Here is a 27,090-nt window from a genome sequence, read left to right as displayed (position 1 = left end):
AGCGCGCGGTGCGGTGTGTTTATCGTGGATTGGCGATGACAGCTGGAGTGAACCTCCCCGCAGGCTCGGCGGTAGAATACATCCACCGACAGTACACAAGCGCCAGTCTTCCCGACAACACGCACGTCCCATGCGAGCATTTCAAGTATGCATTCTACGCGTATCCCTACATCACAGTGATTTCCCCATCGCATTAATCACAATCGCTCCTGGTGTGTTGGCGCGGCTGAAGCTTCTCTTAAAGCAGGCATCAGGATGTTCACGCATTGCACATCATTGCTCCTGACGTGGACAATATACGAGGATTAACTTTCGCTCCGCACACTTTCCACTAGCGATCGAGCGAGACGTGGGTAGCAGCCGCTCTCTCATCTGATTATCCGCAGCATCCAGTATACACGCACGTTCCGTTATGGACACAACCTACGCTGCGCTCACCGCGTAGCTCCCAAGTCAAGCTCGATGGGGGAGATCCGTGACATTATCTCGAGAAGAGTCAATGTATTTTGCCGACAGTGGTGTTACCCCTTTTCGAAGAGCGATGCTTAGCATCTGAATGAATGGCTTGAGTGCTAACACATAGGCAGACATCTTCAAGTATGACTTATCCAGGACTATGTTCCTCCATTCTTCTCACTCCAGAGCAACTGGGCTAGTTGATACCTGTGCCACGACCGCCACACCGGCTGCACATACATGGAAGGGTATGGGGAGGCGGAGAGCCGCTGCCAGCAGTAGGACAGTTCTGCCGTCATCTTCGGTAGCAGCTCTACTTCTCCATTTCACCGTCTTCGCTGCCCTCGTGTCAAAAGGTGAGTTTTCGAGAAAGACAGAACAAAAAAAAAAAAAACCGGAGTACTTTCTAAGTACTTTTTTTTTCTTCAATTCAACAGTTAGTCTACCAACAGTCCATTGCATTCAATCATACCAAAGGATCGCCAATATTGTAAAAGCGAGTGAACTTCATTTTGATATGCGAAAGGTCGGGAGCTTATAAAAAAAGTGTGGGAAAGGGAGTTCTTTAGTTGCCACAGTCAAGACGTATATTAAATACCATACCATCGGGAAGTCAGAAAAATGATGTGGGTGATCCTGGCCTGATCCCTGATGAAGCTGAACGAAATCTTGAACCCTTCTACCACGTGGTAAACTGAAAATTATGCAATGATTAGCAACTTTAGGAAGTTACTTAATAACCTTAAATTAATCGAACATTTCGCAAGGATATACTGAACGATTTGACACTGCGTCACGTGACTGACTTCAACACAAAGAGATATAATTATAACTATGAGGTTCGTAGTATCTTCTTGTGTCTCTGTTACAGCTTTAAGATGAGATTTACGTACTTGTATGAGTAATATCATAATTATGATGAAGCTAAAGGTGACAAAAACTCCCAACATCCGACTAATTAGGGCGACTACTACACCTGTGCATTAGTCGTCGAATTGTTGCACAGTTGTATGTCGAGAGGTGTGTCCCATCTCAGATGTATTCCTCCCGTGTCGTGATAGCTGCTGAAGTTATAGTACAATGTACATATGCATGATGCAACAGTGATGAGTGTAAACAAATCCGGCCAGCACTTACACCACTGTATGACTGGGTGTGAATTCCATGATAGTCAATTGCTAGAATTGCTATTAGTAATATTTATTTGTCTAATCTGTCTATGATAATGGTACACAGTGTCATATTTTTTTATTGGAATAATGTTCCAGCGATGCCGTCAGAGCCATGAAAAGCAATGTCCCTATGATTATCGCAGCTTGCGCACCAAGGGGGTACCTAGTACTAGTAGGTCGGTGTACTCAGCATTGATATGATCCAATGGAATTTATACTTTGCTATATAGCAGTTTAATATTCTTGTTTCAAGTTTGATGTTGAAACATTAACGTTAATCCTGCGATCATCGCTCCCGCTTTTGTACATTATAATCCATATGCCTTTGTTGATATTTGTCAATGCTATTGTATGAATAACAACATTGGTGATCTTTGCCACATCACGAGAAATGCAGTAGTCAAACTCTTGTGCCCCCCCCCCCCCCCCATGTGCCTTTTACACGATAAACCAAACATTCTTAATTGACGCTGTGAGGTATACAGTTTGGAGATTCGTAAATCAGAATTTCCGACTTTTGTTTGTCTTTGGCTTGATTGGAGATGACGATTCTGTTTTTATGTTGCTTTGGGTTTTTATTTTCTTTCCTGTATTCCTTTTTAAACGAGTTTCTCGAATCTTGTTATCATTATTCCATCAAGCATCTCAAAAAGCATTAAAAAAGAACACATCCCTCGGATGATGCTTTGTTTTTTCGCCGGAACGCCAGATGTACACTCTTTAGTTTTATCTCCGGGCAGCAAATGAAGTGTATATCCCCCAATCCTATACAGTTGGGGATTTTGTTCTTCAATTTCTCTGGCGTAGAAAAACCGCACAATAGATATGCAGCCCCACAATCCCTGCAATTGCTTCTCTCTTTTCTTGTTATCTTTTATTCCGTTGGCCTCAATGCTCTGTTGCGTAGGTGAATTGAGACGTCGTTGTGCTATCAAAATTTGGCGATTATCTGGCTTGATTGGGGTTTTCATGGGAACAATGGTGGTCGCCTGTATGCTCGGGTACAACGTAATGGGGTGCATTGTGCCCGTTCCAGTAGCTTTTGACGCGGTACATTTGCAGAGTCATAATTACCAAGGGCACTGATGTTTGGCTGTAGATTGAATATATTCCGTGCAGACCAGGGGCACAAGAGTGTTATGTGTATTATGTGCACTGAAAGCCTCATGTAACGCGACTACTACTATTCGATCGTTATCGTGCAGTCCCATCTAATGGAAACAATGAGATACAAGTGCACGATACAAAATTCACCCACTGGTACTCGCCACCCCCCCCCCCCCCCTCCCTTTCCTTTTGCAAAGCAGAGATTAGATTAGGAATGAATTGCGAGGCCTGACCAAAATGTAGAATAATTGCATTAGAATCGTGTGTGTGCAGCCCCGTTAGGAGCACGTCACGTGTTTACGGACACGAGCTGGCATTTTCAAATGACAACGGTGGGATTGGGACCATTTCACAGCTTCGCGAGGTCGTTCAATTTACTGATCAAATAAAAGTAAATTCATCGGATGTGTGCGACCTCAATTCGACCTTGATCTCGAGTCCATTTATCAAAATATATATCGACATCAGGAAGCCAAGCGAATTGTGCTTGATGGCCAGGCATAGAAATTTGTTGAGAGAAAATATATTACAGTGTATATCATGTATGGAATACGGTTCTAACGGATGTCAGAAATATATTTTCGTGAAAAGCTAAACTCAAGAAAAACATGCCTCTTTTGATTCGCTTAGTTTTCTATTACTTATATGCGGCTGATTATTTGATAGAGATGATGTTGTGTTATTGGGTCTCACTGGCATTGAGTCATGTGGTCATGGGCAATGTACTCTTTGGAGTAACATTATTATTCAATGTTCGAGTACATAGACTTGGATGGTACCGCTTGCTGTCTCAACTTCATGAAATTTTATTATATTATTATCGTCGTCACTGAGAAGCGATGATGGGCTCCATAGTCAGATCAAGGAGGTATAAGTTATAATCTTGTTCTGATTACAGTGCACCGTCTTATGAGTCGAGTATTAATACACAGGACATCCACGTCACGTCCCTCAACAATACAGCCGTCACAATACTTGACTAACAAAACATTAATATGCTACAAATACAACGCGCACCTGTGTACACAAAGTGGGTTGTATTTACGTTCGTGTTTTTCGCCGAAGAGTACTCTACTCGTGAGACTTGTTAAATTGTGCGTGCAGAATGTTCTGTTTGCTAGTTCATTAACGAACCAGGCGCTATGATTTATGCCCTTAATCTATCCGACTACCACGGAACAGTTCCCTGTTTTTACGACCCGTCAAGCACGACGTAAATACTGCCCCATAACCCCCCCCCCCCCCCACTCCTCCTCTTCCTCTTCCTCCTCCTCCTCCTCCTCCTCCTTAGTGGAGGCATGGAGCTACAACCGAAATGGTGGAGGTCACGCAGAATCTCGCCAACGATGGTTTGGCGTATACATCCATCATAAATTTAGACGTGGGTTGTTCACACGCATGATCAGATTATGCGTCCTGTCAGAAGTCCATCAAGCATCCATAATTTACCTTCCATGGGTCAGCCTGACCATGGCGTAACGCTTGGTCGAGCGATCTTTTTATTGGTTCACAATGATGGACATCTTTCTCCCACCGTGTTGTGATCGATCATTTTGTGTGTCGTGTATGTGTGTGGGTCCTTCATCAATTTTTCACGCTCTTTACTATTGTAGCAAAACCTGCTTGTCACGTCGTCCAATGTAGCATGGTTTCACTTGCCGTAATGTATACGTAACACAATTTGCCTTAACTACCGTCCATCGGGAACGCTTAATAAAACGAATTTGATGTGGTGTCTGAAATATTTAAGTAAACTAGATCGATCTGGTATAACGTCTTACCTTGCCTCCATTGTAGTATTAATTTTTTTGCAGGTACCTCTCAGAAGGCAGGGATGAATGTATCGCATTGAACTACAATTTTATGTCAGCAACAAGTTTCATTGAAAATGAAATTATAAGGCATCCCCCTTACTATTGTATGGGCCTATCGTTTTATTTCGTTTCGCTGCACTGTATTGATACGTATCAATTATTATGATTCTTCGTGCTTATTGTAGTCTTCTTATACAGCGAAGGCAACAGGTGGATTTAGCCCAAACTTTAAATGCCTTTATCTCAGTCTGGAACAGATTGTCCAATTCCCCTCAAACCTGTGATGTTGTTCTTCATAATTGTTCATTCACTGAATTCATATAAACAACATGAAGATAGCTCTTGAGGTTGAGTTGGTGATGATAATATCTGTATTTCTGAATAATGTTGACAGAAACCGAATAGATTTTACTACACGAATATATGATTGCATTTTTTTTTTAATTGCGAGATGTCATCAGACAGGACAAGTATCGAAATGATTTTCTTTCTCTTCCACCCTTCTGTGTCCTCCAGTTTGCTCGCAGTGTTCAGTCCAGCAGTGCTCCAGCCAGTACAAGGAAGACCTAGACGCGTTGGATCCTGGACCATACCTGGAATACTGTCGCGCCTTGCAGAGATACCAACGCTGTGTTGATAACATCTCACCCGGTGCGTGTCGGGGCGACCTCACCTACCATTCCACAAGGACAGTCATTAATGACCTGCAGAGAACTCATAATTGCCAGCGAGTCCTTCGAGGAGAAATTCGCCCTAACCCCACAACGTCCAGAGCGTTGACTCCGTCCGGCAGTTTGTCAGGAAACAAAAACGGGAACAAAAATCCAGGAACGGGAAGTGATCCGAACAACCCGCACAACAGAACGCCTTGGTATCCCTGGAATATATCTTTCTCGGACGGACCAGACACGGAAGTTTCCAACAGGTGCCGTTACAGGGGAAGGCCTGACTTCCGACACTGTGGACTGTTCGGTGATCCTCACTTGAGGACGTTCGAGGACGTGTTCCAGACCTGCAGGGTGGCTGGAGCCTGGCCGTTGATCTACAATAACTACCTGACTGCCCAAGTCACCAATGTGCCTCTGGTGCATGGTTCTGGTGCGACGGCCACAAACAAGGTTGGTATACTTCCGACATTGCCATGGCATGTCAGTGTAGCCTTACGAAGAAGTGTCATTCAAAAACATCTTTCCTGCTATTGTCATCACCTGATGATATCTTCTAAACTGTCCACAATCTCTAATAATACAGTATATCTACCAACACACAAAAATACTCTACACACACAAACACACACACACTCTCTCTCTCTCTCTCTCTCTCTGTCTTTCTCTCCCTCTCTCTTCTTCGTGTTCTTTTAGAAGTGGTTGTTGACTTATCCATGAGCCTTTGAGTGCACCATTTTGTTGTAACAGTTGATGTCAGTGACAATTGTTTCATTGTCATTGACAATTGTTTCATTCATCCTTAATGCTTCTCGAATTTCTTCCTGGAATTTTATTCAACGATTCGGTCGGATTGTTCTCCTGATCCCTGGTTAGTTAAACTACCACCATCCCCCTCTTCCCCCACCTCCCTCTAACCTTTATAAGTGCCCCTGTAGCAATTCCCATCAGTTCTCCCCCGAACCTAGCCGTCTCTTCTCGTTTTGATGTACCCCCGTGTGTGAATCGGCAACACCGCCGTCGTGCCGGTTCTCCCGAGATATGTTTGCTTTCCATTAACGCAGATTGCATCTCCTGCCTTGAGAACAAGTGCAAATAATTATGAGGGAGCTGTAAACAGGCCCGCCATTAAACATTTAGGCTGAGATTGTACACAGACTCATGCAGCCAGTATCTGTCCGTCTACCTCAGTGCTTGTCCTGAGGGTGGAAGAACTTCCTGTCAGCAAATGAAGTGCATGGTGGGACTAGGCTCACAAGGACCTCATAGGTGCTTCTCATAGATTCCTGAAGAGTTAGCCAGCTCGATATCAAGTAATCTGACTCACTGTAATGTTGTCTCATACATTCCCTTTTCTGTGTGTATCTCAATAGGCAACACCTGAGCCCCATTACATGAAAGATGTAGGGATAGCAACTCTTGCTAGAATAGCAACTTACCGTAGCAACAGCCAATCAGAAAACGCTGGATTCTTGGCGTTACCATGGCATTTGCCATTTCAGCAAGAGTTGCTATCATTGCTACTTTTTTGATGAAATGGGGAGCTGATGTTTCAGGCTTCATTTCTGTTCGATAGTCATGGCTATTGAACTGAGTGGCATCGAAATTACTGAACTCTTATGATGCAAATCAGAGAAAAGTAAACTATTCAAATCAAATGATATTTGAATTACATTGTGTTATGAAAAGGTCACGTTAATTTAGAACTGCTTCGTTTACTTTGTTCCGAATGCCTTCACGACTATCACACGAAGCGATCTTGGGAAATTAATAGGAATGTGTTTGATCTCTCTTTAAGTGCATTAGAGTTGCCGTGTGTGACTCAGATGCAATGTGAAATTAACTATTGTAGTTGCGCGGGAAGTTGTATTTGTTCAGCGCTTAATTTTGCAGTGGAGGTGAAACCTTTTGTTCTGCGTGTATCGCCCGATTGAAGCTACGGATATGGTTCTGCTTGATCGAAGTCATTCTTGAGACAAAGCCAGAGAATCCGCCATTTCCATTTTGTAAAAGCGTGACTTCCAGTGCGGCGAGGTCGCTTCCCTGTCAAGTCCAAGTACATGCATTGAGTGTCTGTGGACTCGATAGGCTGACTAACTTGAGACAAGGAAATTCACCGCACCAGCAGTCGTGTGTATCGGCCTGTGATAGCTCGAGGTGTTCCCTGTTTACTGACTCTGACGTAGCACACTACAGCTCTTGAGAGCAGTGGTTCTCGCACGTTCGCTCTGCACTAGTTACATGTACAATTTGTATGTGGCTCGGTGTGTCAACACGACCCGCTCCTAGTCCCCTTCCACCAGAGAACCACGCCGTGGGTACCCGCGACACTTTCAACAAAAATGTTATGCTATTAACTCCAGCTTCGTGGCTGCGGTGGTTTTAACCTTCGCCGTCTGTTTATTCTCTCCCTCTCTTATCCCTCGACAAATATCTCCCACCGTCTTGCCACACACGAAAATATATACGGAGCAATTCCTGGGTCTTAAAAGGTCTGTTGAGGAGTATGCTGAAGGCCCCCAAAACTTGCGATTTTCATAAAAGAACTCTGTGCGAACCCGATGCTTGCCTTACGCCTGGTTGCCCCTCAAAGACGCGGGTCCCGGCGGGGGCAAACCTCGTGTCGCCTACCCCGTTTATATTAGTGTGTCGTGAATACGGGGCAGATGTTTACCTGCGAGCTTTTCTTTACTTCGTACCATTTTTTTTTTCTTCAACTGATCGAAGCTGTCTCTTTTGGATGAAACTGGCGAGGAACCCCTATGGCTGACCTACAAAGAGTCATGAGAGAAAAAGAAATCCCTGATTCATATCTATGGCATCCTTTATATTCCATTGTGGGTCAACCTTTGGGTTTCAGCTCACCATTGTGACGTGTTAGTTGTTGCTGTTGCAAGGAAGGAGGGATGTGGCGTTTAATATGATTAAAAATCATGGTTCCTGTTGGTATTCATAATACCTTGGTATATTGGTTTTAGAGCTACAGCATGCATCAGGCGAAAATAGTAAGAGTATGCCAATATTTTATGGCGACCATTAGAGATGGCTGATTGAGAAGATTTCAATTTCCAACCACTTCCGGGTCACACATGCCGTACATACACTTCTGACTTCGACTAAAGGGAAGATTAGAGAAAAACGTATACTGTATATGATGATAATCAATCTCTCACTCGCTCCATCACATTTTCACATTAACCCGCATACACGCTACCCCCCCCCCCACCCACACACACACACACACTCACACATACAGATACCATACGTACACACCCACGAACTGTCATGTACGCATTCCGACCCAAATGCCTGATGTATTATGTAGGCCTCCACACAGTTACGGCACTGTCCCTTCAAGCTACTCTAATCGCCATAAATTGTCCAGCAGCTTCCGTGCGTCCCTATCCCTGCTCATCTGAAACACTGCCCACCCCCACCCGGTCGATATCACGCCCATCATTATAAAGCCATTTCGGAATCGAAGCGCACCCGCTCATTCTCCACTCACCTTTCCACTTCGATTTGTAAGACGTGCTAAAGCGCAGTGTTGTCGTTGATTGAATGTAGCCGAAGAATCGATACGCGCACCGGCAGACACATTAGGCGAGTGACGGGCAGTTTGGCGGAACAAAGGACATGTGGCGATCGACCTGACCGATGCTTTGCTGTCCTTGGGATGATGATGGGTGGATTCGTGTTGGTGGCCTAGCGAGAGATGAGGGTTTCTTGTTGCTAGAAATGCGATCTGCTTCTTGACAGATCTCCATGATTTAGGGTTGGGGATGTACAGGAAATCCAACATACCACGGTATGGATTTCATGTTGGTTTGGTTTTGTTCTGTGTTAATTCGCCTGAAAATGCTATGAAACAAAAGAGAACCGACAGGAAATCCAAACCCTGGTAAGTCAAAAGGCTATAAATCATATCATATATTATAAATTTATTGTATGGAGACTCACATCAGAAGAGACATGCAAGATGCGTACCTTAGTAAGGTCTCCAGCTATTTTAAAGCCCAGTATGTTATTACAAGCGTCAAGCAGAAGCGAGAGTGAAGCGTAATCCGAACAAGGCTGTATATAGCCTCACCGACTTCCCCCCCCCCCCCCCTCCTCCCCTACCCTTCACACATGTTACGAGACGATTCCAGAGAACAAACTGCACACGGCCTGAGCAAAACCCTCGCCTCCCTGGCAAAATCGTAACCCGAAGCTGACCGTCCCCGGGATGTAGATGACCGTTTGTTTACATAGGCGCAGTCGGGCATCAGACCGCGAGCTCCTGTCGATTCGCGCGGGAAAATAAATAACATAACTTTTTTTTTTTCATAAAGAGGCATTCACACCCGCGGTGTTTCCGAACGAATTATCTACCCTAACATTTCTGAACATGGTGACAGTTTTGACAACGCCATTTCAAACTCGAAATTCGCTCGCAATCGTTGTAGAATATTGTCATCGATGATGGTGTGAAAAATCAGGGCGTTGCCGATCATACGCACAGATGGTAGGAGATAATGACCTTTACTTAACTTCACTATTGCTTATTTCAAATATTGATACATCGGCTAATATTTTCCGAGATGATGAAGTACGCGGGAAAACGGAACTACTTTTACTGGCTGTAAACCTGCATCTAAAAATGAAGATGAAAGGAACAAGAGGATGTCGTGATATTCTGTTTATCTGCACGCAAGTGCTGTGCGTAAATTTACCATACTAAGGCATGAAAAAATCGAGCTGTAGAGAGACGAAATCCAACAGCGGATTAACTCTTTAGTATGAAGTGGACCTGAGTGTTATTGGTCAAGCGAGGCGCTTGCGTTAGAAAGCAGGTGGCTGGGGTAATAACAGGAGAAGTGGACATCGTGAAAGACCAACATGATGACCTCGGGATGTCGACATAACCGGCAGATTGTTAAATTCCAATCGACTGAAGCTTGATTCGGGTCATGACCTGCGCCGCGCCGTTAAAGGACATTCTTTTGTCAATCTGCCCCACCACGATCCGGAAAGGGGAAAAACCTTTATCATCCATAATACTGAACAAAATAGATTTTAATATCATCTTATTCTGCTGTAGAGGATGGCTTTCATCATGCGATGCGATGTGATTGGATTTCTGCAACCCAGTAGAGAGCGGGGTCTATCCACTTTAGCATTGATGATAAACGTACAATTCATGACAGCGTAACCTTTTGCTTCTACACACGTGATTTCTGTATTCGTGTTTCTTTGTTTTTGAATATGACCATTCTTTAAAGCTCATGGGAGATATTTATGCAAATATATTGCAGTAATTATAGAAATAAAATTTATCGATCTCTTTTCAAACCCAATGAGACATTATACTTTGTAAAGTGACAGGACAGTAAATATTATATTGGTCATTCCGGGCATAATTATGACACAGGAGCTCACACTGTCTTTACCAGTATTTAACCTCACTGCTTGGTAGGGAGCATGGGTACTAAGTAACTACTTTAAAGGTAGATTTTTAGGTAATCCCTTGTATTGATCTGAAATTGTCATGCCAAAAGCGATGTTAGGTTAAAAAAAACACACACACACAGTGAACCCACAGAGTTCTGATAGTTTGAGCGAAATCGGATGACCTGTAGTGCTCTCAATAGCAGTGGCGGTTAGAAGTCTTGAACAAACGGGACTTTTCATGCGCGTAGGATATCAGTTTTTACCTCATTCGCATCATGCCTGATTAGTATTCACACACAATACCTTGCGATAATAGAAAACTTCCAAATTCGCGTTATTTGCGTTAAGAAACGGAGAAGTGAGTGTACTTATAAATATGAGCAGGTGCGAGCTAGGGTTTTGAGCAGTGACAGTTTGCTAAACTGACCGAAGTGCCGAGGAGTTTTCGGGCCCTTGGCTTGATGGGTCCTCGGACAAAAATAATGACATGCTGCCTTGTGTTGATTTTCTTTGTCAACAATCCACAAATCAGTAGATTTGCAGTGATATACTTGAAATAATGTTCCTTGTGTTCCATATTCTGTTAAACACGTATCTCGCTACTGGATTTCCAAAGCGAGTCAATGAGATATCGTAATGAAAGAACGAGTCATCCGTTTGCCTTGCGCTAAGTTGATGCAGTCTGTCTTATAAGACAAAAATCAATGGATGTAGGCTATAGAAATGGATGGAGTACTAGTACATTGGGTTGATTTTGTGCTTCGTTTGGTCATGTCTTTTGGACTTGGAGAGGTTCCACCATTCCATGACCTCGGTGGAGGCCAAGCAAGCATCGCTCTTCCACTAACATGGCCCGGTGTGAATTGGCTATGTAGAGCCAGTCCCTGGTAGAGCCCACAGTTATTCCCCGCTCGCCTTCACCGGGGCTTCAAGTTCCAATTCGTCACCTTTCGACAGTCATCAAGGTAAACAAACAGTACGGGCAGAGATAGGCTTCAAGTTCTCCACGCCTTCTCGTCACGTCGTTCACACATTTCACATTGAAAGGACGAGCGACTAGGCATTTGTCCTTCCCTTGTTTGCTCCCTGCATTGCGAAAATATCACGTAAGCAAATAAGCCTTTGTTAGGTCCAGTGCGTTAAATAACTTACACACATCGTGCACAAACGAGTGCATGCTAAGAACTGAACGCTGGAAAAGTTAATACGGATTCACCTTCTGGCCGAAATAAAAAAAAAAAAAAAAATTAACTTAAACAGAAGAAGAAAGAGAGACGGGGGGGGGGGTAGCACTTTATAGACCAAAAATGGTAATATTACCGCGGCATCTCAAGCTGGCATAAGGTACGACTGTATTTGAATGCTAGTAGCATGGTGGCATCCTACTTACAGTTCGAAATAGTAGACGTGGTCACATGGCCATGATGTATTTGCCGTTTTGATTGCGCCTCAAAAAAACGATACCAAAATAATGTGACCTACATTGTAGGCATATATCAATAGATGGTTAGGTAGATAAATTATATTTTTTACCACCACCAAAACTGCCATCATGGTGAACTGTTTTCACTAAAACAGAGAACCATAGCATGGACGGTTGTCAACACACTACTGCCAAGGAGCAGGGAGGTTTTCCTCTCACCTCCTTGCAAGGAGCCAACCTCCTTCCTTCATTCAGTGTGGGAGATGTGAAAACCTTTTTCACCGTTGTACTTCTACGACTCGGAGTGGGAAAAAATACTGGTGTAACCCAGAATTCAAATTGTGTGGGGATTGCCCGACTATAGTTTGATCTTCACGGATATCTCTCTCTCCTCTGAAAATGGAAATAAAAGAGAGGAAATACAACAGCGAATTGTAATGGGTTCGATATGCGGGGTTCTTCGAAGGAAACTGCACGCCGGAACATCTGCGCCGACGTGTCATGTCTCTTAGTATGGTTGCTAGGAGACCGAAGAGGAGAGAGGAGGGACCTGCTGGGAGCTGTCAGGTCGAGTTTGGGAGGAGAACTAGACATGAGCAGAGGACGTTTAAAGGGCGCCCTTTTATTCCAGTTTGACTCAACCTCATTGAGGTTTAATAGGGGGAAAAATATACAATAATCCTCTGAATGGCCAAGGAAATATCCAGTGTAGGGATCAAATCAATATTTTATTTTTCTTCAAGTGAAACATATTTTAATTTTAATACGTCTTCATTCAGTTTAATTTCTTAGGTTAGGACAAATACAAATGTATTGTATGTCATTTTCTATGGATTCTCATGTCTCACCGTTCCACGTTGTCATTGGATATACGTCCCCTTATGGAAATGAGTGTAGATAATACCTATAGTATTTATCATCATTGTGAAAATCGGCGACTGCCGTACGTAAGCATTGACAACAGGAGATGGATGTGCAGTCTTTAAGATCGTCGAAGAGGTATACGTTTTGTAGTCTTATCGCTTCACACCTAAATTAAAGTGAATAACTGCTCGATTTGTATTGAGACCATGTTGTTAAAAAATTATAGCATAGATGTGTTGGCATCAGCAATCATTTACGAGATGTATGTTGCAGCAACTTTCCATACAACTCACTCAAGTGTGAAGAGCTTTAAAGTGACACCGTATGATGCAGTGTTAAGTCATATACAATACTATGCTCGGAAATGACACACTTCTGTCACTATTTCATGCCATGTCGGTACAGTTTGTGCAGTTTAATTTCCGTTACTGTATTTTCGAACAAATCTCATATCAATATGTGGAATGGTGATAGTTGTTTGTTCGGGAAACGATTTTTCGTACCAATATACAGTCACCTTAACGTAACAACCTCTTTAATTTATAGGTCGGGACGAATATCTCTTAGCCCAAGGTAACTCCAGCTCTGTCCCGCAGAGGCTGGGGCGCTGCACCCCATTGCTCCCCGCTGCTCCTGCCCTATCCGACGGGATGGCATGGTGAGAGGTGATGTGATGAGGGGGAGATGGTGATGGCAAACAAGTCCTGTCCTTCCTTGAACTTCTGCACACAAAGCTCCCCGCGCCTTCTACCACGCAGAAACGTATCCAGATTGTCGACCCCGTTACACCAAATCAGTGTTCTCCTCTCAAACACACGGTCTCAATGTATGCGATCACGTTGTCAAATTCATCGTTGGTCCACCTTCGTTTTAGTACGTGTGGCCGTTACAACATAGAACGCACAGTGCCAATCAAGTTTGAGTCAGATAGTCCTACATGGAAACTGTCCATTGTTGGTACGTGACGACGCTATTAAATCATATCACACACCGGAAAATGAGCTTACAGACCATCTGTACACAATAATGCTGTAATGATGTTTATTATATTTTGCAGGTCGGTACGAAGGCGTCTGTCGTTTCTGAGCCATTTATTTCAGTCATTTGGGTTTTTTCCTTTCCTTGATATGGTGGTATATTTCCCTTAATACTACAGGAGCTGTATGATTCAAATGGGCTCGTTACTGAGTGCTACAGATGTTCTTGTATTTCAAGCTTCTCGCGAGATATCATAGAGTTGTTTTCATTGTGCAGTCTCTGTATAGTTTCCCATCATGCTCCTCTGCCCCTAAAAGGCGCGCGTGCACGTATTTTTGTGAATGATGGACCGACCGGCTGCCGACCGTCGGATCCGCGATCCCATTATCGTGCATGTGGCAGGCTGCTATCTAGAACGATGTCAAAAAAACCGGATGAGTTATGGGATTTGGATGAAAGGCGCGGGAGATAAAGAAATCGATTTATGAATGCTACGGGCGGAATCGCTCACCATTGCCAATCTCTGTTCACTGTCTGAACTCTGCGCCTCCTTTTGTGGGATAAGTGTTTGGGGTGCGATCATTGCTGAAACACCACTGTGTGACATTAAATTGCGTGGCAGTCGGGGGCAAAAGTAAAACCATTCTTCTTTTGTCGCCTTTGAATCGTGGCAGAAGAGCGGTGGGTCTCCATTATTTAATGATATTTCCCACAGATACATGCTGGTACACGTCATAACACGATGTGCAAACCCCTCTGGTTCAAATTGAAGTTTCTTTTGATCAAAATATGAATCTGCAAAACCTTATCGCTGTGAAAATTAGAGAGATTAGATCTGGATTTCGTGTTTCTATTAGCAGTCACCTATACTGTTAGTATTGATATAAAAATGCATTTTGACAGGAACTAGACTGAGATAGGATTTTTTGTGTGTGTGTCGAAAGATTACTCACGCAATTTCTCTCAAGTTCATAGTGATACTGGACAGGTAGGCCTTAACTGTCAAATGTATTATTCAGCGCAGATGCAGGTGACAGTTGTATAGGAAACCGATACTAACATTTTGTTTCTCCCGAAACTGTCAATACTGTGTATTGAAGCTCTTTCCGGTTCTGATGCGCGGAGTGTTTTAGATATTACGTTCCATTGTTTTTTGTTTTGTTTTGTTTGTTGTTGTTGTTGTTGTTGTTGTTGTTGTTGTTGTTGTTGTTGTTGTTGTTGTTTAAGAAAAAGACATGGTTATGCATTGATATTATGGAGGGATGTTGATGCTATTGGCTTCTTGTTTTTGTTTCATCCAATGATTTCCTGCCATGCTCTGCTCGTCTTGCTGTATAGGCCTACCGATTTATAAAACACGGTAAAGCTTTTTATGGTGAGGAATGCAGACATTGGGAGGATTTCCCTAATCCTATCAAGTCGGGCTACCTATAGCATCTCCCTGCCCCCCCCCCCCGTCACACACTCAAGCATCCTCAGAAGGGTCAGTACATGTGCACATTCCCGTTCTGCTTTCAAACATACCTATGGTTTAATGTAAGGAGATTCCCTCAAACAGATTTGCAGCTATACAGCAATGACGATATCGCAAAATCCGATTTGATGTTAAATTTTGCGTTTGTTATTTGATTAGGAGCGTTTAACTCTCACCTCCCTGGTTTAATTCAAGCCTGTAGCAGTAATGTGTAGGCCTATAATCATGTGCATTGTAGTCTTAACCTATGTTGAAAGAGAAAGGGCACGTTTAGTTTCTGTCGATCATGGGTTTGTTTGATTTTTAGTTATTTAGCTTGGGTGTTTTTTTTTTTTGTTAGTTTTTGAGAGAATCAGTATCGAAGTGACAGCCATGCTGTTGGGGTTCTAGCCAATTCGAACAGGCCCTCGCAGAAACAGTTGGTTTTGTTTCAGCTTCTCGACAACCTACGGCTGATATGACCCATATTTCTACCCTACACGCAAGGACAACTGTCCAGTGCGTCCTGGGTGAAGTAATTATCAGTAAAAGCTTACACTTTATGTTTTAAGCTGGAAGCAGGGAAAAAAAATCAACTTGATGGAGAAGAATCGACCCTGCCCCGACAACTACTCATATGTAATGATTGAAATTCGAGAGGCATTGTCGCTTTATTATTGGTCGTCTCGGTTCTAATATTGTTTCTCCAGGAAACGAGACGAAATCAAGCATTTGCTTGAGGTGTAGATGTGAAGTTCAAGAATAAATCGAGAATGATAAGAAATGAGTGCATTGACGAGATGGCCGACAAAAGTGTTCTATGCATGGCTCCAAACCTTCCACTGTCTGAGATGTTACCCCAGCGGGAAGACTTGGGGCGCAGCTAGCTACCCGACGCCACCACTGATGGTACTTCATGTACGGCGATGCATTCTCTTTTAAGAGAGCGAACATCGAACCTTGTTCAGCTTACAGGAATGACAGCGATATGTTTGTATCTATATTACTCGGTCTCCTTCCCCGCGTAGCGAAACGGAGGTTGAAAAAGCAACATCTTGGCATACGAAGTAGGCCTACTGTATGTAGAAGCGCGAAACTGCCTGAGATTGAGACTTGAGACGCCTTGTTGGTTTTAAATCAATGGTACACGGCGCTCAGAGGCATGCATAAAGCTACCGTCAATTCTGCATGCTGTTGCTAGAAATGCACCATTTTTTTTTTCGGGACCTTGACCTTTTCCAATAACTTCACAAGAGTGAGTTTTCCAATAATTAGCAGCAGTTCGTGCACACTCCCGAGAGTCTCTATAGGCATAGCAAACTCATGCAGGTGCACTGAGCTAATCGATGAGTCTGGAAACTGTTAAACCACCAGTTTTTTTAAGTGAAATTATAATAGATGAACCGAGATGAAAATAATAATTGCAAACTCCACCAGACCAGTTCTTGCTCTCACTGCTTCAATTGAGTAGCCGACAGGAAGTGCAGCGGCTGGCGTATGTCATCTTATACCAGGGTGGGGCCGGTCATTCCTTTCGCTCTTCCCGCTCAGCTCGTACCGAGAGTCCGAAACTCAGATTTACTATCGTGACGTGGTTGAGGTGATTAGTCTTACATTTTTATGGCGATATTTTTGTCGTAAATCTCATTTGGGTCTGTAGACTGTCCCCCGTGTTGTCCAAGTTTTGAAAAGGTTTTGGTTGGGCGGAAAAACAGAACTCAGGAGAGAAAAAAGAAGAAGAAGAAGAGTTTTTATCGCGGGCTGTACTTTCTTCCTCGGCGTCGCCATGTATTTCTTATCATAGTTGTCAGAAGTTGGTACGTTGTGCATAAATAAGTTTCCAGCAAACATTCATTTCAAGAAAAAAAAGTGTGGTATTGGTATTGCGTATATTCGGTGTGTGTGTGTGTGTGTGTGTGTGTGTGTGTGTGTGTGTGTGTTGGGCGCCTGTCTGTCTCGCCATGACATTATGTTAAGTAGTTGACAAGTTCAAATTCGTTAATTGATAGTTAATTGTTTCGTAACATGCAATCGGTCATATAAGAATCGACTAATGTAATCAGGGAACAGACACGCCAACGGTTATTTTTGCAGTGTTTTGTTTTGTCTTGTTTTGTTTTGTTTTGTCTTGTTTTGTTTTGTTTTGTTTTGTTTTGTTTTGTTTTGTTTTGTTTTTGCCAGAAATACCGGCTAACTGTACTACCAAGCAGAGTTAGTACCTCCTTGATCTGACCAGGAAGGTTCTAGCTCGCCTTGTATAAGGAGTATCTTCTTGATCTGACCATGGAACCACTGTGTTGTAGACCCATGGTCTAGCCTATAACCCAGGGAACGTTTCCTATACACCCAAGTGAACTTCCACGCAAAGACTTCGTACGGTGCCGACAAAGACCAAAAGCTTCTTTCAGGAGCAAGGAGGCGAAATAATGCAGAATTGAATCGGAGAGTGCAAAGGGGAAACGAACGGTCCGACGCTTGTAGCTCTCCTGTGTGCCGAAATAATTATATGGGTTTCTTTCCCTTAATTGTCGGAAAACTTAGTATCGGAGGCAGCTTGTACAAGGCTTCTGTGAATCCGAATGTGTTGGTGTGTAACGTCCTGGCTAATTACAGTGTAGTTGTTAACGAATGAAATGTATACAGGGGATGAAAGCGAAATGGTGTGTGATACTGCGGTAGCAAAATTGATTCGTGGTCAAATACATTGTATACTGTCACATAATTAATATTACTGTCACGTGATGTAAAGAAAGGTGCCTGAGGAACCACCGTATTACCTAATTTCTCTCTTTATCTCTCTCTCTCTCTCTCTCTCTCTCTGAACACACACACACACACACACACACACACACACACACACACACACGCTCACGAATGCACCATTATGTGGCTATGAAAGGGCGATTTCTAATTGAAGATAGAGAGAGACACGGTTTCTCGGAAACGTCACAATGCCTTCGGTTCGGCCCATATAAATTGCCTTGGACTTCACGGGAAAAAGAGTCTTATGATCTGTGTTAAACTTCCATTCTTATTTGCCCTCTTACCGTTCTTTTTCCTTTTGAGTTGGAGTACCTATATCGCTGAACTTCGAACAAGTGTTAGTGAAAGTGGAAGTCGTTGATAGGAATGGGGTGCCGAGGTTGTCGTCACCCAGCCGACAACGCCTCGCCTCCGGGCAACACTAACCTTTGCCCTTTGACCTGTAACTATCATTCCGACTCGATTGAGCCATTTCGGCATGCTGGTGTCGGGACGATTTCGAAGCTCCGTGATGTCCGTATAAAGGAAAGATTGTAGGCCCTGAAAGTCATGATTGTCATTGTATTATTAGCATCATAATCACTTTTTGTTATTTCAGCATTATAACATAAACAATAATAGTTGTATGATAAGTTTTATAGCATGACTAGCAATTGCACTGTCAGTTTAAAGGCTAGATGACGACGCTATACAAGGAAACACGTTACCACCTTATACCGTTTAAGTGCTAAAACACTAGTATGTATGGATACGAAGTTAACTTTTCTTTATGAATTTCGATGTCAACCGTGACTGATATCAAACCAAATAGGCCCTATATCGCAGTTACTGAGTCGATTCTGTCACCACGCTCGTCTGCCGATCTGTCGTATATACATTGTATGTCTGTCCGTCCTTTGCGATTGCTCGTCATAACTGTCATAATTCAAAGAAATATAGATTGCGGTGTTACTAGAAACGTGAAGCAAGAATGTATTGGTCTGGAGGTATGATCTTTTGATGTGAGCAGAAGCATAGATGTGAAACATAATTGCGCTGTAGAATAAAGAAAAGCATTGTCTCTGTGACAAGTTATCATTTAATTGTACATTTCCTTCTTGAAATATTGGCAACAGCTTTGACGAGAGGTTCTTGTTTTGAGAAACAGGCGTGCTTTTTCCATATAGAGGAGGAATAGGTCCTTGGAAATAACGGGTCCTTCAGTGTACTAAACTGGGTTGCGTGCACTTTCCACACTGCCATTGTGTGCGCGATCAATAGTCCAACTTTCCAATTACCGACGCGATAGAAAACTTGTTTTTCACGTGGTTATTGAAAGGCCTTTTCTCGTCAACAAAACGACAAAAGATCCGCCATGTCCTTTCACCCTCAACTCCTTTCAATCATGTTATGTGTGATTGGGGGAGGGGTGCCAATGCAGCAGCCTAGTTCCCTGGACAAGAGGGGGGGGGGGGGGCAAAGTGAGGAGGGAATGTTGTTGGGTGTTGTTGTTGTTGTTTTTTTTTTTGGGGGGGGGGTGTTTTATATGTTGTTCAGGTTACCTGGGACATCACTCGAGTCGTCTTGAGATAATATAACTGAGCTATAACCGTAAAAGTAGCTTAATCAAATTTACCAAGGAATCCCGAAGTGTCTTCCTAAGCCTTCTATAAGTCGATCGTTGATTGGTTATAGTGTAATGTTGTACAAAAATTTTAACCGTCAGTAAAAGGGTAATCCTCTTCAGCGATAGGTGGATTATTAATCAGATTAGGTATTTGTTGAAGAAGAAGCTGCCTGTCCGTCCACCCCTCGGTTCTTGCGTGTAAAATCCTATGGCGAAACGATTTTCGTCCAAAATGGCGACTCATAATCTCACCTTTCACAGCGCGACTGTTATTCACTGAACGAGAAGTTTTCAACACCTCGCCCTTATAGTCCCCCTAAAATCCTGCCATAATCTGCCCCATGGCCCGCAAGAAAGAGGCAGTAAGGAGGGTTTTTTAATCCCTTTATTTAAAACGATCTACCTGAAGGTTTCTCGTATTTGTTCCCGAGGTCTAGCGGTAATGGAACAATGGCCAGGTGTAGCGTACGATCGAAACCTACAGCTCTGTCCGCCGTAAAGGTCACCCATAACTTCCATTTGTCTTTCCTAGTGCTGTACATACACGTGTGTGTGAGTGTGTGTGTTTGTCCGTCTGCCATTTTGTGCATAGAGACTATGTATGTTCACGAGTGTATAAAGTAGGTGTGGTTTGTTGTTGGAGTTGTTGTTGTTGCTGCTGCTGCTGTTGTTGTTGACGATAATGGTGATAATGTTGTTTTTATTGAAATTGATTGACATATTGCCCTACATCGACGTTAATACGTCTATGTTGGGCAATTTGTCAATCAGTTGCAATGAAAACACCTCGAAGGAAGAATTTCATGAATTTAATGTTGTTGTTGCTGCTGCTGCTGTTTTTGTTGTTTTTGTTATTGTTGTTGTTGTTTTGTTGTTGTTTTCGTTTTCAAGCACACTACGCTGATCAGGCGTGCATTATATAGGCATTTCAGTATTCCTGTTGAGTCTCCGGACATTTTGCTGTGACGAAAATGTTTGAGGTGTGCTCCTATACCGAGTGCTAGGACCGAGTTGGGGTAGGGCTGAGATTACTGGGGCCGACTGAAAAGGAGCCCTGTTGAGCGGATGGTTGGAATGCGGTCGGTTACCACCAATATGTCAACAGATCGTATTGGGTCGTTCTGGCAGCAGACTTCCAAGGAAATACCAGACAGCGAGTCGTTGTGCCGACTCTTGTATTCTCCGTCCACCCCTCCCCGGCTTCTTACCTGTAGGCTGTACTTCCCATCCCCTATCTCTACCTTGATCCCTCCCCACCCCCATCCCTCTATTCCCCCTGTTCAGAGGCAAGCCAGCTTATACCAAAACTCGATACGTCCTATTCCTTCAAATATGATTTGTCTATTTTGCATAATGATAATGGTATATTGTGCACGATAATGTCCAACACTGTCATCGCTAGGGGTGTAATAATATATGCAAATTCCAAAAGTCTCTCCGAAGAGCGTACTAAATACAGTGTTGTAACATAACAAGTTAGTAACGCAATACTCGTGAAATTCCGATTTCAAAATGCAGTGATGTATACAGCACATTTGTAGTGTGAAGTGCAATGATAAGTGGCGGTTTAGAGTTATAGCCGAGCCTTTTGATTGATTTATTATGAATGTCAGGGCTCTGGAGAAGAACTCGTAGGTGAGAAATAAAATGAAAGCTGAGTTTGAGCAACAGACGAATGCATTTAAAGGAGAATCACGATCAAGTAAATGAGGACCTTGTGTCCAATTTGCTGACATTGATACACTACATACCTAGAGTCATCAGTTGTGTTGTTGTTTATGTATATCACCAATGTCGAATGCCTACATCGTCACATTACCAACGATGACATATCAAAACTACACTTACCAACGATGATAGACCTATATTATTCTTCATAACGGTAAAGTGCTCACTCGAGAAGAAGAAAATCAAGCGGGTAATTTCACCGCGATCATTTTACCTGATTTCGGCAAATTTCATTTCTTTTCAACAGAGCTTATGTACAACGCTAACGGGTACATCTGTTGTTGTGGTCATTCGGAGCATCAATTTCGGTCATAGTGCAGATTAGGGAGGTGAGACGTCTCACCTCCCTGTGTGCAGATCGAATACTGCATTGCATGTGACAAGAACAAGAGCAAGCCCTTACACACGCTCAGTCATAGACTTGAATAGACAGCATTGGTTAGTGTTGATAAGTTAACACGAATATATACTAACATGCTATGAGCTTTGTGTGGTGTGTGATCAGATGTCGATCACATTAGTGAATAGGTTATCTAGATTTAAATCTCGTAGTCAATAGTAAGTGACCTTATCAGTATACTGTAATGTAACAGTGCCGGCTTTGTCGTAAAAACTTGGTCTGTACAGTGTCTGGTAAAGGCAAGGGAGGTACTAGCCGAACCTCGTAGTTTGTACCTCCTCGGTAAAGTTTGGAGGCTGGATGGTACCACCAAGTTGTACACCTCCTTGTTAGTGGGTATTTGTGCGATGTATGTTCGGGCCAAGGAGGTATCCATCCTTGAAGCTGTACGGGCAAAGCTGGTTGACGGAAGGCGGCGGGGACCTCCAGACACGGAAGATGGGGGTTATCACAACATTGAGCTGTGAACTTTGCCATGTTTTATGACGTAGCTAGGGATGTGTTTCGCCGGGTTTTAACTACTCCCGAGAGAAGGGTTATTTGTCATTGCGATACGGGACGAACGGCTTGGCGGGCGGACATTTTTTACGACATTCACCTTGGAAGTTTACGCTGTAATCACTGCGCGAGTTGTGGGGTTGGAGGTTGACTGTTACCTATTTTTGTGCATGGCGACTGCAAGTTTGCGATCTTTCGATAAAACCATTGACGCCTGGTCCGTCGACCTACCCCTGGGGTGTCCTCAATCCAGACCAACACTAGTTAATACCCCTCATCATGTCATTCCTTCTCACACCCCCCCCCCCCCTCCTCCCATGCATTGACACAACATGGTGGGTTTCCAGTAACTCTGACAGAAATACTACACAAGAGCACAAGTGGAGTGAAGGTACGCGTAGTATCTCCTTGGAAGGACTCATTCAGCACTAGTATTACGCCATAACGTAACTTGAAGACATTCCCTAGACCCTCCCGAAGATTCATAATCAACAAAGCCAACATTGTATGTAAGGGCAATGCTTTTATGCTGTGAGGATGTGCTCAATAAAATCATGCTAGTCCGTGTAGCGCCGGCAGATATTAAATGCTATCGGGTAGTAGAATCCCATGAAATATTGGGCTTATTGTTGGCAACTGATGTTTTGATTTCGTCGGCAGCGAAATTGGTTTGTGGTAACCCCAACATGTGTCGTGATAAAACCAGGCAGGTATCACACACCTGGTACAACCTAGGAGGTGATAGGCGATTCTAGACTACTACAGTACCTCCGTGGCATAACCGAAGGTTCGCATAATATACCTCCTTGTGCAATAACTTGTCTTGGACACCACGCATGTAGGCATACTAGGGATTGGTCCCTCGCTGAAAAAAAAAAAAAAAAAAAGCAGTACCAGTTAGGCTGATGCTGAAGGAAAATTTCACAGAGAAGTTGTCGAAGATATCTTTATGACAGAAGAAGCCTGTTATCCAGATGAAAGCGTGCTTGATCACTGCAGTTTACTCTTCCCGTCTACATGACGATAGACTCTAACGAAGGTGCGTAGCCGACATGAGGTGTTATCCTCCTTGCACAATCTCTATGGCCTACCAATAGCCTGTATTGAAGGTATAATAAGCTTTATACCAATGTAGGAGAAAAACCTTTTTGTGTGGCTTCCTGTCAAAGGGCGAAGAAAACAGCCGGAAAAATAATAACGTTGATAATGCCTTGAAGAAAAAAAAAAAGGAGAATGAATTTGATGAACAACTATGATAAAGGAGGGGAAAATATAATCCACCCCAATACGTGGAATTATCGAGCGGCTAAAAGGGGTTCTGTATCCCGCCATATTTCGCGCCCGACTTGAGGAGAATTTTATCATCAATATCCTGTTATTACGGTCAGGTGACAAGAATGAATAGAGTTCGTCTGATAATGAGCCCGAGGGACCGGGTTTTGTGGCCGTTCCCTTCTCTTTTTGGTTGGCTGGTGCTCGCTGACATCGGTTTTCGCTGCAGGTGCATGGGTAGCTCCATGGTTAGATCAAGTTGGAGGTTGATAGGTAGAAAATGCAGCGCCTCGAAGACGCACGCACTCCTTTATGGCGGTGTTCCCTCATCGACGCGCGCGCGCGGAGAGGGCGTCTTTCCGGCAAATATTTACATGTATGCGAAATATAACCGTTTAGAAGTAAATACGAGTGGCTTTTGGCTTCAAAATCAGTTAAGTTGGTGAACAAATCATTTTTATAAGATCATTTTAACTTCTGCCCCTATACTGTTCCTGCTTTCACGCGGAATTATTAGTTATAATGTTACCAAGTTCCTGGTGTCAATATTGCTATGCGAATTGTCATGGCTTTTTGCTTTATTGTTATTGTTTTGATAGTGAGTCCTCATATTTCACTGTTGCGTTGAGCGTTAATTAGCAGGCACTCGCTCGCATCGATGTGACAAATACCTTCCTGGTGCCAGTGTCCCGGATGTAGTCACTCACGAGGAATAAGCGCTTCGCGAACCGTTACCTTTATATTCTCATTTGTCTACCACTCTGTTTGTGTGTGTGTGTGTGTGTGTGTGTGTGTGTGTGTGTGTGTGTGTGTGTCTCTCTCTCTCTCTCTCTCCTTCTCTCTCCTGCTTTATTCTTCGCACACTTGGCCTTGCCTTCGTGAAATGCAAGACACACATAGGAATGCGGTCAGGAGTATCACATGGGGTCAGACGGCGAAAAAAAAACTTGCCTGATTTATGCACAGGTAATGCAGCGGCTATTGGGGGAACACGAGTCAACGGCGACGGGACAAATTTGATCGTTGTATAGGCCAAGTGTTGAAAGCGCGTTTGATGGAAAAAGCAGCAGGGGATATCGCGCAGAAAGCAGGCAGGCAGGGGCGCAGGCGCTCTTCGCAGTGCCTTTGTGCACACCGTAACTCTCTACACTGCACCGAACACGGTGTAAAAAAGGGCAAGACATTCACAATTTTTAGGCTGTGTTCTTAGTTGTTTTGCCAGCCGTTTGCTATATAGGTTGTTTATCGCTTTGTAGTGGATAACAACATGCGCATCGTAATAGTGGGTCTTAGAGTTTTCATACATAGTAATAGATTTTAGACAGCATCTGAATCAAACATTAGTGTGCTCATATGCAAGTCTTTTAGACCTTATCTCTTGCGTCATTCCTGGTGGCTATGAAAAGCATCAACCCACCTATCAAACCCCTTAGATTCCGTTTGTGTGAGCGACGGAAGTTGAGAATAGTGGATAATGCCCGCTGATGATGTTTATACATAATAATTCATTATACTGGCAAAGTTTGGATCCTTTCGAAGCCCCTTCCATCATTCATATTCACTCGATGCAAACGCGCCAAACCCCTGATTTCTTAGCGAGTTTTGTAATCACATTGACCTTCACGCTCACTTGTCGATAATTTCACACTTTATGAGCCGGTCAAGGTAACTGAGGCGTTTCTGCTTTCATTTCATTTCATTCGGACCGCTCGATTTTTTTCTCTCTCATTCCCCATTACTAATCTCCCTCTCTTTCTCTTTTTCTCTTCCCTTGCAGTTGACAGTGATAATCAAGCCGCACAGAGACGGTGAGTGCGCCGAACACAAGCAGTACCAGGCTGTCGCGGGAAACCTTCCGGCGGCATTCTCCGACGGCACGGTGACAAGCGGTCGGGAACAGGGCGTGGTCATCGTGGAGGTGATTCCCGGCGAACACGTCGAGATCCACATCAAGTACATCGCCACGCTTATCGTCATCCGCCAGGTCGGCCGATACATCACCTTCGCAGTCCGGATGCCCCAGGAGTTCATTCACCACTACGGCGCGGAAGAGATGCAGTTGTGTGTGCGAGGCTGCCCGCCCTCGGAGCAGATCGAATACGCCAGTTTTCTGAGCGAGACCGCCAGGGATGATCGCAACTACAAGGAACTCCGCGAAGGGGCGATCGCCAAATGCCGCCAAGCCCGCGTCATCGACGACTACCTGGACTCGTGCGTGTTCGACCTCCTCACCACGGGCGACGCGAACTTTACGCGTGCGGCGCAAAGCGCCCTCGCGGACATCACGCGGCTTCACCCAAATGCTTCCATTCTCCTGAAAAACAGGACTAGTGTGTTTGAAAATGCATCCTTTCCTGGATTCACGAACGTTGATGGCGGTGCACCGCCGAGGACATATTTTTCGCACCACTTGCTCTTCAACCTAGCGATGGTGCTCCTGTCAATACTCACCAGTAGCTATACGTCATCTTGGTGCCATATCCAGCGGTGACACCCTTAACCTGCCCTATTTTATATGCCCCTTCCCCCTAAATCCCATATTATTTTGTATATTATTTTGTAAAAAATATATTATATTAACTTGTATTAAGATATATTATATATGTCATACCATCCTGAGCCGCTCACTGCTGTACATACAAGTTATTGGACTTATTTGGAATACTCCCATTATCAAGTTAAAAAAAAACCAAATTTGAAAGAGTAATAGAAATTAATAATTAAAAAGGGATGAAGACTGCAGTTATGTAAAGCTCAGGGTATATTTGCAGACATGGCTTCGCAAAATTGAGAATATAATATGTGAAGAATTGATATAAGCAGTGTCGTTGCAGTTTTGTGGTGTCCTGAAAGTTGTGTTTGTGTCTGTTTTTGAGTGTGTGTGTGTGTGTGTGTGTGTTTGGTTGCTCCATATCACGATTGATACAATTCTATGAACAGGGTTTTTCAAAGGGGTCTGTATTCTGGTCAGTAGAAAAACAAATTATTTTCAAGAGGAATGACAGAAACCACTTTGAGATGTTATGTTTCAAAATAACAATAACAAAACATTTCCTAGTCCCATATTTGAAGGTCGTATATTCCTTTTGCTAACGTCACGCAGTTTTACACGGTTCAAGAATAATATCTCGCAATATTGTATTTACCGTAATACACCTCAGTTTTGGAAAAAGAAGTTAAAAACTAATCCGTGTTACTCGAGAATGCGATCCCTTTTTGCACCAAAAAAAAAAGAAAGAAAAAGAAAACGATTGGAATTTTTTTTCGGAGTCCGAATAAGTTCACTGGAAATTTATAGGATTGTGTTCTCCTCCGGCGTAAAGAAGCTTCCAGCTTTATTATTATGAGGAAAGATCAGACTTATCTATACACATTACGAGCTAATGGTATCAGGAGAATTTTCGGGGTTGCAAAAGGAACATACGAACTTTATATGCATGAATGTATAGATGAATATA

General features: G+C 43.4%; 1 protein-coding gene across 1 annotated transcript; it reads left to right on the top strand.

Annotated features, from left to right (window-relative positions):
• Nucleotides 1–26,123, top strand: LOC139718564 (repulsive guidance molecule A-like). Its single transcript, XM_071630031.1, has 3 exons — nucleotides 1–812; nucleotides 5,066–5,667; nucleotides 25,410–26,123. Exons 1-3 carry the CDS (start codon nucleotides 617–619, stop codon nucleotides 26,121–26,123), a joined length of 1,512 nt encoding a protein of 503 aa, XP_071486132.1. The 5' UTR covers nucleotides 1–616.
• The last annotated feature ends 967 nt before the right edge of the window (nucleotides 26,124–27,090 follow it).

Source organism: Diadema antillarum, unplaced genomic scaffold (assembly GCF_040938485.1).
Source record: "Diadema antillarum isolate AM-2024a unplaced genomic scaffold, OU_Dant_1.0 scf00000097, whole genome shotgun sequence".
Lineage (NCBI taxonomy): Eukaryota > Metazoa > Echinodermata > Echinoidea > Diadematoida > Diadematidae > Diadema > Diadema antillarum.
The sequence above is the reverse complement of the archived record's forward strand: the minus strand, read 5'-3'. Positions and strand labels throughout refer to the sequence as shown.